At 50.1% G+C, this 14,917-nt stretch overlaps 3 protein-coding genes across 3 annotated transcripts; 1 reads left to right on the top strand and 2 right to left on the bottom strand.

The window, feature by feature from the left end:
- Positions 1 to 2,511: 2,511 nt before the first annotated feature.
- On the bottom strand, positions 2,512 to 10,814 carry N7471_010336 (uncharacterized protein; the record flags this gene model as incomplete). The annotated part of the gene is made up of 5 exons (XM_057283055.1): positions 2,512 to 2,524; positions 2,575 to 2,685; positions 2,743 to 10,028; positions 10,230 to 10,375; positions 10,436 to 10,814. 5 exons carry the CDS (start codon positions 10,812 to 10,814, stop codon positions 2,512 to 2,514), a joined length of 7,935 nt encoding a protein of 2,644 aa, XP_057132034.1.
- Positions 10,815 to 12,598: 1,784 nt separating this feature from the next.
- N7471_010335 (uncharacterized protein) lies at positions 12,599 to 13,261 on the top strand (the record flags this gene model as incomplete). The annotated part of the gene is made up of 3 exons (XM_057283054.1): positions 12,599 to 12,693; positions 12,741 to 12,751; positions 12,801 to 13,261. 3 exons carry the CDS (start codon positions 12,599 to 12,601, stop codon positions 13,259 to 13,261), a joined length of 567 nt encoding a protein of 188 aa, XP_057132033.1.
- Positions 13,262 to 13,669: 408 nt separating this feature from the next.
- N7471_010334 (uncharacterized protein) lies at positions 13,670 to 14,109 on the bottom strand (the record flags this gene model as incomplete). The annotated part of the gene is made up of 2 exons (XM_057283053.1): positions 13,670 to 13,971; positions 14,028 to 14,109. 2 exons carry the CDS (start codon positions 14,107 to 14,109, stop codon positions 13,670 to 13,672), a joined length of 384 nt encoding a protein of 127 aa, XP_057132032.1.
- Between the last annotated feature and the right edge of the window lie 808 nt (positions 14,110 to 14,917).

Raw genomic sequence — 14,917 nt, 5'->3', positions numbered from 1 at the left:
TCATTCCCAATCTCGTCGGTTTTTTTTTTTCAGCGTATTTCCGGGAGGTTTTAACCTCTATTACCGACGAATTTGGTATAGAACTTGACTCTGGAGGTGGGGTATCACCATCCCATATCTCTAATACTGGCTCCGGAAGATCAGGATCGTCATTCCAACGTATAATCGTGCCAAGCGCCCGACTGAAGCTTCAATGGCGGCAAGAGATAGTAAGGGTGCAAATTGGTCGATAGATACTACTGGTGGTTATATGTAAATAGTGGTTTAAATGCAATTCATCCCATTGAAATTATCGTTGTGTGGGAATTATCGTTGAGTGGGGCGCACCAACACAAAGAATGTGTGTTTGGGCGCTTGGCACGATTATGTATATACCCCATAGGGGTTCAAAAGTATCTTCCCATTTTGCCCCACTACTATCACCCCAACAACCACCCACCATTTTATTTTTCTTCCTACACCTCCCCTAGTCGTCGAATTCAAATGAAATCAGGCCCTAGGCCTACGAAATTGGCTGAATTAAGCCCGGTACAAAGGTCAGCTATTGTATTTGGCCATAAGAATGGGATTTCGCAGTCAAAATTAGCTAATGATTTTGGTTACAGCCGCAGGACTATTTACAATACACTTAAACGCTTCGAAGAGCACCAATCTATCAAATCCCTCCCCCGAAAAGGCCGTCCCCCAATCCTAAGCCGTCGATCTTACCATTACCTCTATCTTCAGGCCCGCCGGCACCCATTTTGGACCTATAAACAGCTAAGTTCGACAGTACCCGAACACCCATCAAACTCAACTATACGGCGAATCTTTAGGCGATTTGGCCTCTCAAAATATCTGACAAAAAGGAAGATACCAATTGGAAGGGCCCTTGCTAAGAAACGTCTTCGATATGCTAAAAAAATGGCAGCGCGAAAGCTTTCAAACGTGGATCTTTTCAGACGAGTGTTCGGTGCAACGAACCTCGAATGTTGGACCACAATGGTGCTTCCGTTTTCAGCCGGAGGGCTTCCACCGTGATCTAATGAATATTAAGGCCTACGTGAAAGATATTTCGTAAACGGTTTGGGGTAGAATCTAGGTTAGAGGTCGTATACCGTTAGTGATTATAGAGCGGGATAAAGATTCACCTTCCGGGAGAGGTTATACTGCAAAGTCATATATATTAGCCCTCGAAAAAGGTCTGGTCCCTTTCTATGCCCCCTATACTATCTTTCAGCAAGATAACGCAAGAATTCATACAGCAAAGGAGACACAGGAGTGGTTCGAAACGCACGGGATTCACGTCGAGGATTGGCCTCCACACTCACCTGATTTAAACCGAATTGAACCGGTATGGCGGTGGTTAAAATTGATGCTTTTTAGGCTCTTTCCAGAGCTTTTTGAAATGGGAAGAAGCCTATCTGATTGGCAGTATTTCAAAGAGTGCCTAGTCAAGGCCTGGGAGGCGATTCCGCAGGTGAAGATTGATAGATTGATATTAAGCATGGGGAGACGTTTGGCAGCGGTACGCAAGGCGAAGGGGTATTATACAAAATATTAAGCGAAAAATCAATTGTGCGGTTATCAATTAGTAATATATATTTTACTGAACTTAATTAGCGTATTATATGGTTGTGCAGAGCTGTACAAAGTAGATATATATATTTGATGGGGGTAGCCGAAAAATGGGGTGGGAAGATACTTTTGACTAGTGTCTGTATTATTATTTTACCCTATTCACGCGTTTCTTTTTTATTTTGATTAAATTATATACATATGTCATATAAAAGTAAACACGATAGAAATGCGACTTTAGTCTGTTTTTAGATAAAGCAAGAAAAAATAATTATAGTATAGAAAGTGAGGTGTGGATAACAATATATCTAGTTAAAGTAAGCAAGTAAGTAAGTAAGTAATGGTCAAACGATCTATAGAGTCATACAGTTGACCATCGAGATTGTTAACTAGTTAAATATTGCGGTTTTTTCATTTGGTTAGATTTTCAATACCACAATAATGTACATTTTGTAGTAAACAGCATCCACGGGAGGGCCCATACTTACTTGGGATAGCAAGGCAGGCTCACCGAGCCCAAAGATGTACTTGCTACCGTCAAACGTACACTAAGTTATGGCAGGACAATGCATCAACCTCTGACACTAAGATATTGCCATTCTGATTTGAAAACCCCCTATAAAGCTACGTATGGCACTTGACACTATGGAGAGCGAGATCGGAAAGAAAACTCATGGGGCAGCCCCTGGACAATTCCGCAATATCGGAATACCGATCATATTTGTTACAATATCACATTATTTCCCTTTTCATACATTATTTTCACCTCTTCTCTTAGAAAGTGTCAACTAAGGACAGGATATCATGCACGCGGCAGGAAATATGGGGAATATGTACTTATCATTGCTCGAAATCTATACGCTATCGTCGTTTCGTCGCTTTCTAGCTCTGAGATTGTATTTGTGCTTGGTAAATCCCCGAGAGGCTGTTTTTTTATTTTCCAACACTGCCCCATTAATCTTCCTCACTAGCTGTGTTGGATTGACCTCATTATGGTTGCTGTGTTGAAACACCAACACCTCTTCTGTCTCGAAGAATATGTCCATGTGGGTTGCTCCGCTTTTACTCAAATCGAGCTCAACGATTCGTAGATCCCTGTTGAAGAAGTTCCCAGACTTACTGCGCAGCCTAAAGTGCCGCTCGAGCAAGGATCTAATTGTTCCTCTCGCTCGGCGATGAACGCACTTAACGCTGTGGCCAACGAGCTCAACGATAAAAACAAAATCATCGGCATTTTTTTGGGCTGATATGTTCACGTCATTGGGAGTCTCTGCAGGAGACCCCAGTTCTGTATCAGCGCAGATGGTCTCTCCTTGGTTATCGCTTGCACTGCCTCCTGGCGCCAGTGGGAAACCTCGCGGGGAGTCCAGACCCAAGCAGAATCGTTTGCGTGGGGCTTCCGTACACGCCGGAATGGTGTAACTGGATTCTCCCTGGTACTCTGGGACGACTTCGGCCCTATTGGGATATGGTTCGTTCGAGGCCGGGGTTGGAAGACCGATCCTCCCAGCTGCAGAAATGCCATCCTTGCCAGAGTAACTCCTCTTGTTCACGGGGCCTGTTGCACTGTCTCTTGGCGGCCCTGGGTCCTGGATAGGATCTAATACAGGGACGATTGTAGGCCCCGTGGGAGGATCCACAGGGCAACTCCTCTGATTCACGGGGCCTGTTGCACTGTCTCTTGGCGGCCCTGGGTCCTGGATCGGATCTAATACAGGGACGATTGAAGGCCCCACGGGAGGATCCACAGATCTACCCGGCGGCAGGGGTGCTACCAGGTGGCTGACTGGTCGCTCCAAAACGGACCCGTTACTCTCTTCGTGCACAACATCCACATCTTCGACCATAGGGGGTTGCTGATTTGAACGCCCTACGAGTCCATCATTCCGCTCAGACAGTTGTTGTTGTAACTCCCTATCTGATAGCCGTGTTGTTTCGTCCTGGACAAACCGGCTGTCTTCTCGAAAAAACGGTGATATACATGGGTCGTGACCGAGCTTGGTTGCCTCTGGGAGGTCGCCATTCCCTGGCTGTCCGGTAGCATTGCATCTTTGTAGAAATGCTAGCAATTCCTCGGTAGCAGCTATTGACCTCGGCCCATGCACTTGGCTGTTTTCATGTCGTGCAGAAACTGTCCGATGCCATGGCATAGCCCACTTTAATGTTCCATCAAGTCGCTCTCTGACGGGGGATTCTATACAACTACGTTTGGAAATCCACTCGTCTGGTTCTGATCCCTGCCACTTCCTTTTCTTAATAGTCTCTGGGACAACGCTGGCCCTATTGAGATATGGTTCGTTCGAGGCCGGGGTTGGAAGACCGATCCTCCCAGCTGCAGAGATGCCGTCCTTGATAGGGCAACTCCTCTGATTCACGGGGGCTGTTGCACTGTCTCTTGGCGGGCCTGGGTCCTGGATAGGATCTAATACAGGGACGATTGTAGGCCCCGTGGGAGGATCCACAGGGCAACTCCTCTGATTCACGGGGCCTGTTGCACTGTCTCTTGGCGGCCCTGGGTCCTGGATAGGATCTAATACAGGGACGATTGTAGGCCCCGTGGGAGGATCCACAGGGCAACTCCTCTGATTCACGGGGCCTGTTGCACTGTCTCTTGGCGGCCCTGGGTCCTGGATCGGATCTAATACAGGGACGATTGAAGGCCCCACGGGAGGATCCACAGATCTATCCGGGGGCAGGGGTGCTACCAGGTGGCCGACTGGTCGCTCCAAAACGGACCCGTTACTCTCTTCGCGCACAACATCCATATCTTCGACCATAGGGGGTTGCTGATTCGAACGCCCTACGAGTCCATCATTCCGCTCAGACAGTTGTTGTTGTAACTCCCTATCTGATAGCCGTGTTGTTTCGTCCTGGACAAACCGGCTGTCTTCTCGAAAAAACGGTGATGTACATGGGTCGTGACCGAGCTTGGTTGCCTCTGGGAGGTCGCCATTCCCTGGCTGTCCGGTAGCATTGCATCTTTGTAGAAATGCTAGCAATTCCTCGGTAGCAGCTATTGACCTCGGCCCATGCACTTGGCTGTTTTCATGTCGTGCAGAAACTGTCCGATGCCATGGCATAGCCCACTTTAATGTTCCATCAAGTCGCTCTCTGACGGGGGATTCTATACAACTACGTTTGGAAATCCACTCGTCTGGTTCTGATCCCTGCCACTTCCTTTTCTTAATAGTCTCTGGGACAACGCTGGCCCTATTGAGATATGGTTCGTTCGAGGCCGGGGTTGGAAGACCGATCCTCCCAGCTGCAGAGATGCCGTCCTTGCTAGGGCAACTCCTCTGATTCACGGGGGCTGTTGCACTGTCTCTTGGCGGGCCTGGGTCCTGGATCGGATCTAATACAGGGATGATTGCAGGCCCCACGGGAGGATCCACAGATCTATCCGGGGGCAGGGGTGCTACCAGGTGGCCGACTGGTCGCTCCAAAAAGGGCCCGTTACTCTCTTCGCGCACAACATCCACATCTTCGACCATAGGGGGTTGCTGATTTGAACGCCCTACGAGTCCATCATTCCGCTCAGACAGTTGTTGTTGTAACTCCCTATCTGATAGCCGTGTTGTTTCGTCCTGGACAAACCGGCTGTCTTCTCGAAAAAACGGTGATGTACATGGGTCGTGACCGAGCTTGGTTGCCTCTGGGAGGTCGCCATTCCCTGGCTGTCCCGTAGCAGCTGAGAAGTCCTCGTTCACATTTTCCACAACAGTCTGTAATGATCGGCTATCCGTAATGCCGTGTCTTCCCTGCGCATATTTGCCTGAATGGCTTTCGGGTTCTGTGGGCGGGCCTCTGGGGCACCAGAATGCGGTCTGCGTACTTTCAGCAAGTTCCACACTTTTACCCGGCTGCTCCTGTCCTGCTGCTGTTCTGTCAGATACCGTGCGGGTCGCGTGAGATGGTAGCGTCGATGTCCTACTCATCTGCGAAGACAGATAGTGGTTCTCAGGATCTATATAACGATAGTCTTGCCCGCAGGGCGCAAGACGAGCCATGTGCGGTGAATTCTGTGACACCAATGGCGGACATCTTTCATTGCTAGTAAGAATTGGATTCCAATGTGCCTTGATACTCTTCGCACTCGAAGTAGCTGAGCCGATTGACTTATCCTTCGTCAACATTGTAGCGTCTGCAGTGTTCAAAACACCGCCTTCCAGATCACTCTCCCCATCGCTACAGCTTGATGGGCTAAATAGGCTCATGCAATCACGGTGCTGTGAAATATCTCCAAGAAGGGACGTGGGAAGGTGCTCCTGGCAGCTGCCTTGAAAACCAATCGAAAAAGGATCAGAGCGGTATGTGGTTTTAACAGGTTCACTCTGCTCTAAGGAATGAATTTCTTCAGGCTCTGCCCTTGCGGTCTTGGAACTATGACTTTGGGGTTGTGTTTGACGAATTCGCTCCACTTGGTCCTTGTGGCCCGATATCGACGCAACATATTCGCTAGTGTCTTGGGCTCTTAGGCTGTTTTGCTCCAACAACCCATTTTTACCTAGATTGACCGCCACCGCAGCCGGGCAGTGCTGGCTACCCTGCATTTCCTCAACCGGATAAGGTGATATCGGCGGACTATCCACGACCAGAGACTCGAGGTAATTCAAACAATCTCTCTGGTTCGCCCCGTCGTTCTCGCCCATTTCGCGCCAATCTACTTGCTCCTGGATTTGGATCTTGGTGCTTGGCTCTAGAGATGTAACCGCGGCACCGTTCCAATGCAGCAACTTCTGCGTTGGTAGGGAACGGGTCAAAGGCGGGTAGGTCACACAAAACCCCTCCACGATCGGTGGAATCCTCAGTGGTTGGTGTAAACGTGCCAAATCTAGCCACCTTAAGGTATTGCTAGCGACCTTCGTCCAATTAGGACCTGCCATTGGACTGAAAGGCGACAGCTCAGAAACAGACGGACGATCTGCCTGAAACTCCCCAGGGATATCGTGACTCGATGTGGAGGTAGATATTTCCGCTGACCCATCACCTTGTATCGCCGGTGCTATAAGGCTATGGACATTTGATATAATGCTTCCAGCTGAGCTGTCTCCATGATAATGCAAATTATTACCATTGCCTGTCGCCTGCACAGAGCCGGTTATGGGACTGGAAGTTGACGATGTCGAAACAGATCTATCACCTGCCTTAGACTCGACTGGACTAAATGAGTTCACTGCACATATTTCGGAGAAATATTGTTCGTTTGTCTCGGGCTCATTAAGACTTCTATTATTCAATGTACGACTTGCAGCTGGGACGCCATTTGTCTCCGGCTGCAGCACAATAGAGAAATCTGTAGACCTTCCAGGTGAGCGGTCCCCGTAGATCTCAGGCTCGGCAAAGTCCCTGTGACTCGGTGTAGAGCTTCCAGCTGGAGGGTCTCCATTTTCGGCCACTTTACAGAGCTGAAGGTAGCTGTGTCCCCCCAAATTGCTGTCCCCTTGCCTGTCAGGCTCCGTCAGACACCTGTCGTTCAATGTACGGATTGGAGCTGGGACGCCATTTGTCTCCGGCTGCAGCACAATAGAGAAATCTGTAGACCTTCCAGGTGAGCGGTCCCCGTAGATCTCAGGCTCGGCAAAGTCCATTTGACTCTGTGTAGAGCTTCCAGCTGGAGGGTCTCCATTTTCGGCCGCTTTACAGAGCTGGAGGTAGCTGTATCCCTCCAAATTGCTGTCCCTTTGCCTGTCAGGCTCCATCAGACATCTGTCGTTCAATGTACGGCTCACAGCTGGGACGCTATTTGTGTTCGACTGCAGGACAATAGAGAAATCTGTAGACCTTCCAGGTGAGCGGTCTCCGTAGATCTCAGGCTCGGCCAAGTCCATTTGACTCTTAGTAGAGCTTCCAGCTGGAGGGTCTCCATTTTCGGCCGCTTTACAGAGCTGGAGGTAGCTGTATCCCTCCAAATTGCTGTCCCTTTGCCTGTCAGGCTCCATCAGACATCTGTCGTTCAATGTACGGCTCACAGCTGGGACCCTATTTGTGTTCGACTGCAGGACAATGGAGAAGTATGTAGACCTTCTAGGTGAGCGGTCCCCGTCTATCTGGGGCTCGTCAAAGTTCCTGTCATTCAATATACAGCTTCTTGCTGGAGGATCTCCCCTCTCTACCGCCTTACAGAGCTGAAGGTAGCTGTGTCCCCCCAAATTGCTGTCCCCTTGCCTGTCAGGCTCCGTCAGACACCTCTCATTCAATGTACGGCTTGCAGCTGGGACGCCATTTGTCTCCGGCTGCAGCACAATAGAGAAATCTGTAGACCTTCCAGGTGAGCGGTCCCCGTAGATCTCAGGCTCGGCAAAGTCCATTTGACTCTGTGTAGAGCTTCCAGCTGGAGGGTCTCCATTTTCGGCCGCTTTACAGAGCTGGAGGTAGCTGTATCCCTCCAAATTGCTGTCCCTTTGCCTGTCAGGCTCCATCAGACATCTGTCGTTCAATGTACGGCTCACAGCTGGGACGCTATTTGTGTTCGACTGCAGGACAATAGAGAAATCTGTAGACCTTCCAGGTGAGCGGTCTCCGTAGATCTCAGGCTCGGCCAAGTCCATTTGACTCTTAGTAGAGCTTCCAGCTGGAGGGTCTCCATTTTCGGCCGCTTTACAGAGCTGGAGGTAGCTGTATCCCTCCAAATTGCTGTCCCTTTGCCTGTCAGGCTCCATCAGACATCTGTCGTTCAATGTACGGCTCACAGCTGGGACCCTATTTGTGTTCGACTGCAGGACAATGGAGAAGTATGTAGACCTTCTAGGTGAGCGGTCCCCGTCTATCTGGGGCTCGTCAAAGTTCCTGTCATTCAATATACAGCTTCTTGCTGGAGGATCTCCCCTCTCTACCGCCTTACAGAGCTGAAGGTAGCTGTGTCCCCCCAAATTGCTGTCCCCTTGCCTGTCAGGCTCCGTCAGACACCTCTCATTCAATGTACGGCTTGCAGCTGGGACGCCATTTGTCTCCGGCTGCAGCACAATAGAGAAATCTGTAGACCTTCCAGGTGAGCGGTCCCCGTAGATCTCAGGCTCGGCAAAGTCCATTTGACTCTGTGTAGAGCTTCCAGCTGGAGGGTCTCCATTTTCGGCCACTTTGCAGAGCTGAAGGTAGCTGTGTCCCCCCAAATTGCTGTCCCCTTGCCTGTCAGGCTCCGTCAGACACCTGTCGTTCAATGTACGGCTTGGAGCTGGGACGCTATTTGTGTTCGACTGCAGGACAATAGAGAAATCTGTAGACCTTCCAGGTGAGCGGTCTCCGTAGATCTCAGGCTCGGCCAAGTCCATTTGACTCTTAGTAGAGCTTCCAGCTGGAGGGTCTCCATTTTCGGCCACTTTACAGAGCTGAAGGTAGCTGTGTCCCTCCAAATTGTTTTGCTCCTCTTCCGGTCGCTCGAATGCTGTCATTGGTGGATCACCGCATGGGACGATGAGCGCGTCGTAGTAAATCGATTCATTCTCACTACCATGTCCACAATCGGATGGCTCTCTTGATGGTGGTGAAAGTTCGCTACTGGTTTTCGCTTTTGCCAGAGACCCGGAACTTGCATGGCCTTCCGCGCGTGGAATCTCAGCGTATTTTGATGGTGAGAAGGGATCCCCGAAAAGGGCACGATAAATGCATGCCAATTCCACCAGCGGAGTGACCGTGATCAGTTTCTGGAACTTCTGCGCTGCCTTGGTCCCGATGGTCTCTGCGACGTCAAAAAACAAGTGATTTCTCGCTTGCTTTGTCCTCGCAAGCCACCTCCCACCTTTTTGCCCTAGTCGTTCGTCGATCGAAACGGAGGAATCCTCCGTCCAGGAGACAGGGTGCGGCTTCGCAGCCTGGTCATGGCCAACATGCCCGTGTTTAGCTGCGTCTACTTCTATCAGAACTGAGTAGAACCCTAATTGCTTTGCCATATATGCCAAATGGCCTTGGTCTAAAGCCGCCGGATCGTCATGTCGCATCACAAACAGCCACAGCTGACGACAACTGAGCTCCTGGCGGTCTTCAAATGGTGCACGTATTGTCCTCCAACCGTTCGTTGTTTGAATCTGGTACTCGTCATATACGTTTCTTTCTGCAGTGTAAAGTCTTTTCAGTACGTTCTCGAGGGGATTTGCACAACCCTGCCCGCGCTTCCTGTTCTCCCCGTCTAGTTCAAGCAGTTTTTTCATGCAGATAGAGGCTTTCTCCAAGACTCGCATGTGTACCGAAAACAGCGCCATCGATGGAATCATACAATAAGACTTTAAAATGCTCTTCTTCAGGGCACGTCTATGCTTTCTGCTAAGGCTCCCCAAGGCAGGCCGCGCAAACACTTCGCGAACTTGGCTGCGGTCTATTTCTGATATTCCAGGTATCAGACCCTGTAATGATTTGAACGCCTCCGTCGGAATGTCGCCTAAATGAAACTGGTCCGAACTATTTGTCCGCGATTGCGTTTTCCTGACAACACCTTCCCAAAAGGCGAGGATATAGCCCAGTAGATACTTCTCGATTGACTATCCTACCATTAGTTTCCACATGTTCAACAGCGTGGGAATAAATCCACTCACATATTCACAGTATGTTGCATGATAGGTTCTGAGTTTACCGAAGCGTAATCCATGTGCTATCGTTGGCAAAGCTCCGGTCACTTTGTTGACTGCATCAGACAACCTGTCACATTTTAAAAGAGTCGTTAGGCCCTGTTTTTGACCCACCCCTAGCGTTGATTTGAGTTTTTGATTCTTGTGTCTCTCTTCCAAGTTCTCCGAGTTGAGAATGCTCGCGTAAAGTTGACCACAGTCTGGTCGGATCTGGTGACAAAGGTCGTAAAGAAGTTCGTCTCTCTGGGCATCGTTAATACCTGGTATGGTGGGCGATCAACAAAGTTCTACTACGCAATTCGCACCGTTCCAGCACTCACTATCGAGCACGATATGTACCGCTCCAAATCCACTGGTACCTAGTCCGAGAACCGAATTCAACGCTGCCCTGATGCGAGACTGCCCATCTAGGCATAGCATTTCATTGTGTCTAAATACAAGAGTTGGTGGGGCTTGGTGGTTACTGGGGCTGTGACTTCTTCTCCTTGCGTTTTCGAGTGCATCTTTGGAGACCACGATAATCGGGGCGTGCGCGAGTTCGTCGCTGACGCCTTTGTCGTTCTTCAATATTTCCTCCCACCATTTTGCGTCTTTTTCCAGAAAGAGCTTCCGCTTTTCGGGGTGGATATCAATCAAGTCGTATTTGACGCGAGCGCACCCCTGGTATTCATCCCAGGTAGCAATTTGAAGATGGCACATGGTGAGCCGCTTCTGAGCATTCCCTTGCTAATGATATTAGTATCCTTGCTGAAGCTAAATTTGGTCACTTTTGAATGACGTCTATTTTTAGAGCTTTATAGCCCACAGTGGCCGTGATCACTGTATTCCCCTTTCGGTCACTCTAGCACTTGACTATTGAACCTTTCCTTTTTTTTTTTTCTTTTTTTGCACGAAATATATTCGTTCCAGCCCTTCCCACCGATCTGCGACCCTTGATGCTGACACCAAGTACGCCCCATGTATGAACCAGAACTACTACCCGAGAATCACCCACGGCAACCTGATCAATCTGTATTGTGAGTGAATTGTGGGGAGCTAGCATTTGCTGTAGGTCGGGAGGACAACAGATAAAAGCATAGTGACAGAAATCTGGCAGTACGACAACGTATGGACAAAAACAGATATATTGGCGGAACGAGGACACACGGAAAGCTTTTACGGAGAGGTTATCCCAGCATGGCAATTTCGATTTGTCATGTCACACTTTAACGATTTCTTGCACTTTTTCTGCAATCCAACAACGGTCTTCTACCAAAGATTTTGAAAATTCTCGTCTTATCTTATTTATCCCCGCTCAATACAACCCCTTCCACGCGATGGGTTATTTTATTTTCGATTTTTGATTCGCCCGCATTTGCCCATAGAATAAATGACCTCACCTTAATTAAACCACTAAATATTTTTGAATAAACATTGTTTTAAGGCAAGACCAGTGTATAGAGTACCATATTCCACTGCATTGCCAGTTGCTAATAGAATCTACCCGGAAAATCATCCGTTCTCAACAAGCCAAGCAAGTCCTAACGATGTGTTTGGCTTCCTGGCGTAGTTCAATCCATTATTAACGTTTGCAACGAGGTTAGTCGTGTTTGCGCCGCAGTGCTGCAGTACAAACCAAGGGTCTAGTGCTGCGGGACTTGTCGAGGCCTAGTAACGTTAATATGCACTTTTGTGTGGGAATAGTGTAGTGGGGCGCTCGTCATTGACGTGGGAAATGTCTGTCTGAGAACCAGACAAAACCAGGGCAGGTTCTTGAGTAGCCGAAGGTAGCAGAAGGAAGCCAAGGTGTAGTTGGTAGAAGGAAGGTTGGTTGTTCTGACCTCTTGCTCCTAGCACTTGACCTTATACACATATTCAGATTAGTCAACTTACACCGCCATTTCTCACAAGCCCCCTCTACAATAGGTACATAGTACAAGTACAGGGGCAGGAACAGGGTGTCCAGTTTGAATACTTTCTGCTGCGATTACCCAAATATATTGCCAACGTGTGACATATCAGTTGCTGCCATACTGGAATCTCCTAACATGGAGAATAATTCCGAGTCCGGCATGGGGAGTTCCTCAAACAAATTCCTTTTACCGAAGGCCTCTCCATGATAGACGTTGCTAGAGGTTTCCTTGCGATTGATCATGGGCGCTGACCGCTGAGAGTGTGACATCTGACTCGGTTCAGCAATCTTCTCCAGTTCCTCTAAGGTACCCCAGATGTTCAGGTCCGGGTCTTTGATGTAGTTCTACACACCACTAAGAATATCAATAGCAGCTTCGAAGGGCTTGCTATACAGCGGTTCATACTCCTCAGGTTAGTGCGAGACAGCAAACAGCATAATGGATAGACAGTTCAGGAGTAGTTTGGTCGCCGTGGGCTTATAATTTCGCCCGTATTAACCATTTCCACGTGCAGATCGACCGATTGTGCGGCTATAGTCACTAGGGTTCTAGTCGACTTTGGGTCAGATATTGAATCCTCTATTGAGCCGGATGTCCCAATGTGTGCGAGATGATGCGGAGGCTCCGTGCGACTACTGCGTGAAGTCAACCCGTCCATTCACGACCTGCGTGGTGGTCGAGGATGGGTTTCTAATTGCTATTGGATGAATTCGGGACATCGATGAGGCTTTAGTGAGTTCGGCCGTAGGCCACGTTAGAATCCACTTGAGATCTCGAAACCGACGCGGTTTAGGAAGGGAGAACGACGCAGCAGAGGAGAAGGATACTGCTACAGGCGGTCCCGAGGCCGCCGCCGGAGGTAGACGGCCGAAAAGGGGACAAAAGCCCCCAAATGATGAAAAGCCGAAGGACAAACCGCGTCCAAAGAACACAAAGGCCACCAAGAACACACTCACTAGGAAACAGCCCAAAAGCCGGGTTGCTAAGCGGAAGCCAAAACCGACAGGCCGGAAAAGGAAGCTGGATGACCTTATCCACGAAAGCGAGGCACTGGAGGACCAGATAGAGGACCTCGCGGGCAAAGGGGATGTGATCAAGTCCACAGTAGAGAACACAGCGACGCAGCTACAGGTGATGGTGACCAATCTCGAGCGACAGCAAAAGAACGCTGGAAAATTGCGGAAGGCGTTGCAGTCCTTGGCGGACGAGACAGTGGAGAGTGCGGACGAGGACGAGGATGGGGAGCGAGGATGAGGGCCTGTTTAGATATCAGATTAGGTTATACTGGGTGGCTCGCGAGGTATAGGATAGAATGTACTGGGAATTTGATTTTTTTGGATGGTCTTATGTTCATTCGACTGTAGTAACAACGAATATGGACCGAGCTTGCTATTCACAGGAAAAAAACGCACAAGGACATGGATCAAGGCGTGTTCCGGGGGATATTGGTCCGGAAAAAGCAAGAATCACCACCACCGTCAAAGGCGCAGTTCATACAGCGACCACACATGATTGGTACGGCCCATTATCCCGTGCACAGGAGGCACATTGGTGGAGGCGTTGACTGCGACGCCAAAGTGCTGACCGAGAGCGGAACGGAGTGAACCTCTGGCCGGCTTCACATGACGATGGCGAGGCTGTCCGAAATCATGCAGACGCCAATCAAGATGGGGCGGTGAAGACGACGGGATATGGTCGAGAAGCCAGGCCGGTGGCGGCGGCCTGGAACCGAGAACACGACTTCCAGCCTGACGAAGAGAAGGAGAGGAAGCCAGCGAGGACACCGAAGGTGAGCGGATAGGAATTCGCGAGTGTGTCAACCGCTGGGGCGGGCCACGTGGGGAAGGGCGGAGTGGAAGGGTGAGGGAAGGAGACGACGGGGCTAGGATGCGCGAGATGTGCTGCGGGAGTCGCCGCCGACGGTCCTCTAGCCGCATTGGCATCATGGATGTGGGCTTCTTTGGCTGGACCTGGTCATAATTAAAGCTCTCCTCAAGAGGAGACCCCTAAGGGTCCGCACCCGCGACACAGCGACGTAATGGAGGCGCAAACACCAACGAACGGACGCCGGGCGCCGCAATGGAGATCAAACCGACGCTCATGGCAGCGAGAGTAGGTCTCCATACTCGCAGCCTGGAGGGCGGACTAGAAGTCTTGGACTAGGGCACGTTGCTGCTCTGTTAAAGGTCCGGATGGGAGGTTACGGTCCCAATTCTCCGGGATTAGCGCTGGATACGACGAGGGCATATAGCCGAGAGAAGGTGCTAGCGGGCTGGAGATGGGGACGAGGAGGGCTGGTATTCCGAGGAGGACGACATAGGTGGATTTATTGGACGAGAAGGATGAGGTTGGGCACGGGAGGACAATCGGGGTGTGGAAGACGCCACCGAAGGTGAAGAAGGTTCCAATTCGGCCGCCGAAGACGAGGAGGGTTCGAATTTCGGGAGGGGAGGTGTCTGGGACACCTCCTCGTCAGCACGGCTACGCGCACGATGCTCTCTCTTCTTGCGCTTTGGTGGACGCGGTAAAGTGAGGATTGAAGTGTGTCGCACGGTTAGCGGGTTTCAAGGCTGCAGCCTAATACAAATGAGTATATTAGCTTAGAAAACGATAGAACGATGGGACAAACCTGATTGGTAGCTCACTCGCGACAGCTAAGGCACACTGCAGTCGGGGGACCGGGCCGTAAACGGTTCTGGAACCGGTCCAGTGGCTTCAAAAGGCCACACCTGGAGCACTTTCGGTGGTCGAGGCGCGGGATGGGCCGAATAAGGACCTGGATCTCAATAGATTGAGGTTTGGTTGGTGGTTTCGCACCCTGGCGACCCTAAGTAATCCGGAGTGAGTTGACCCGGCCGGCAGCGGTTTTGGAACTGATCTGTTGGCTTGGAGATGCCACATTTGGCGCAG

This window comes from Penicillium samsonianum (genome assembly GCF_028829775.1).
Source record: "Penicillium samsonianum strain IBT 33392 chromosome Unknown utg000006l_segment0_segment0, whole genome shotgun sequence".
Classification (NCBI taxonomy): domain Eukaryota; kingdom Fungi; phylum Ascomycota; class Eurotiomycetes; order Eurotiales; family Aspergillaceae; genus Penicillium; species Penicillium samsonianum.
This window is presented reverse-complemented; position numbering and strand designations above follow the sequence as displayed.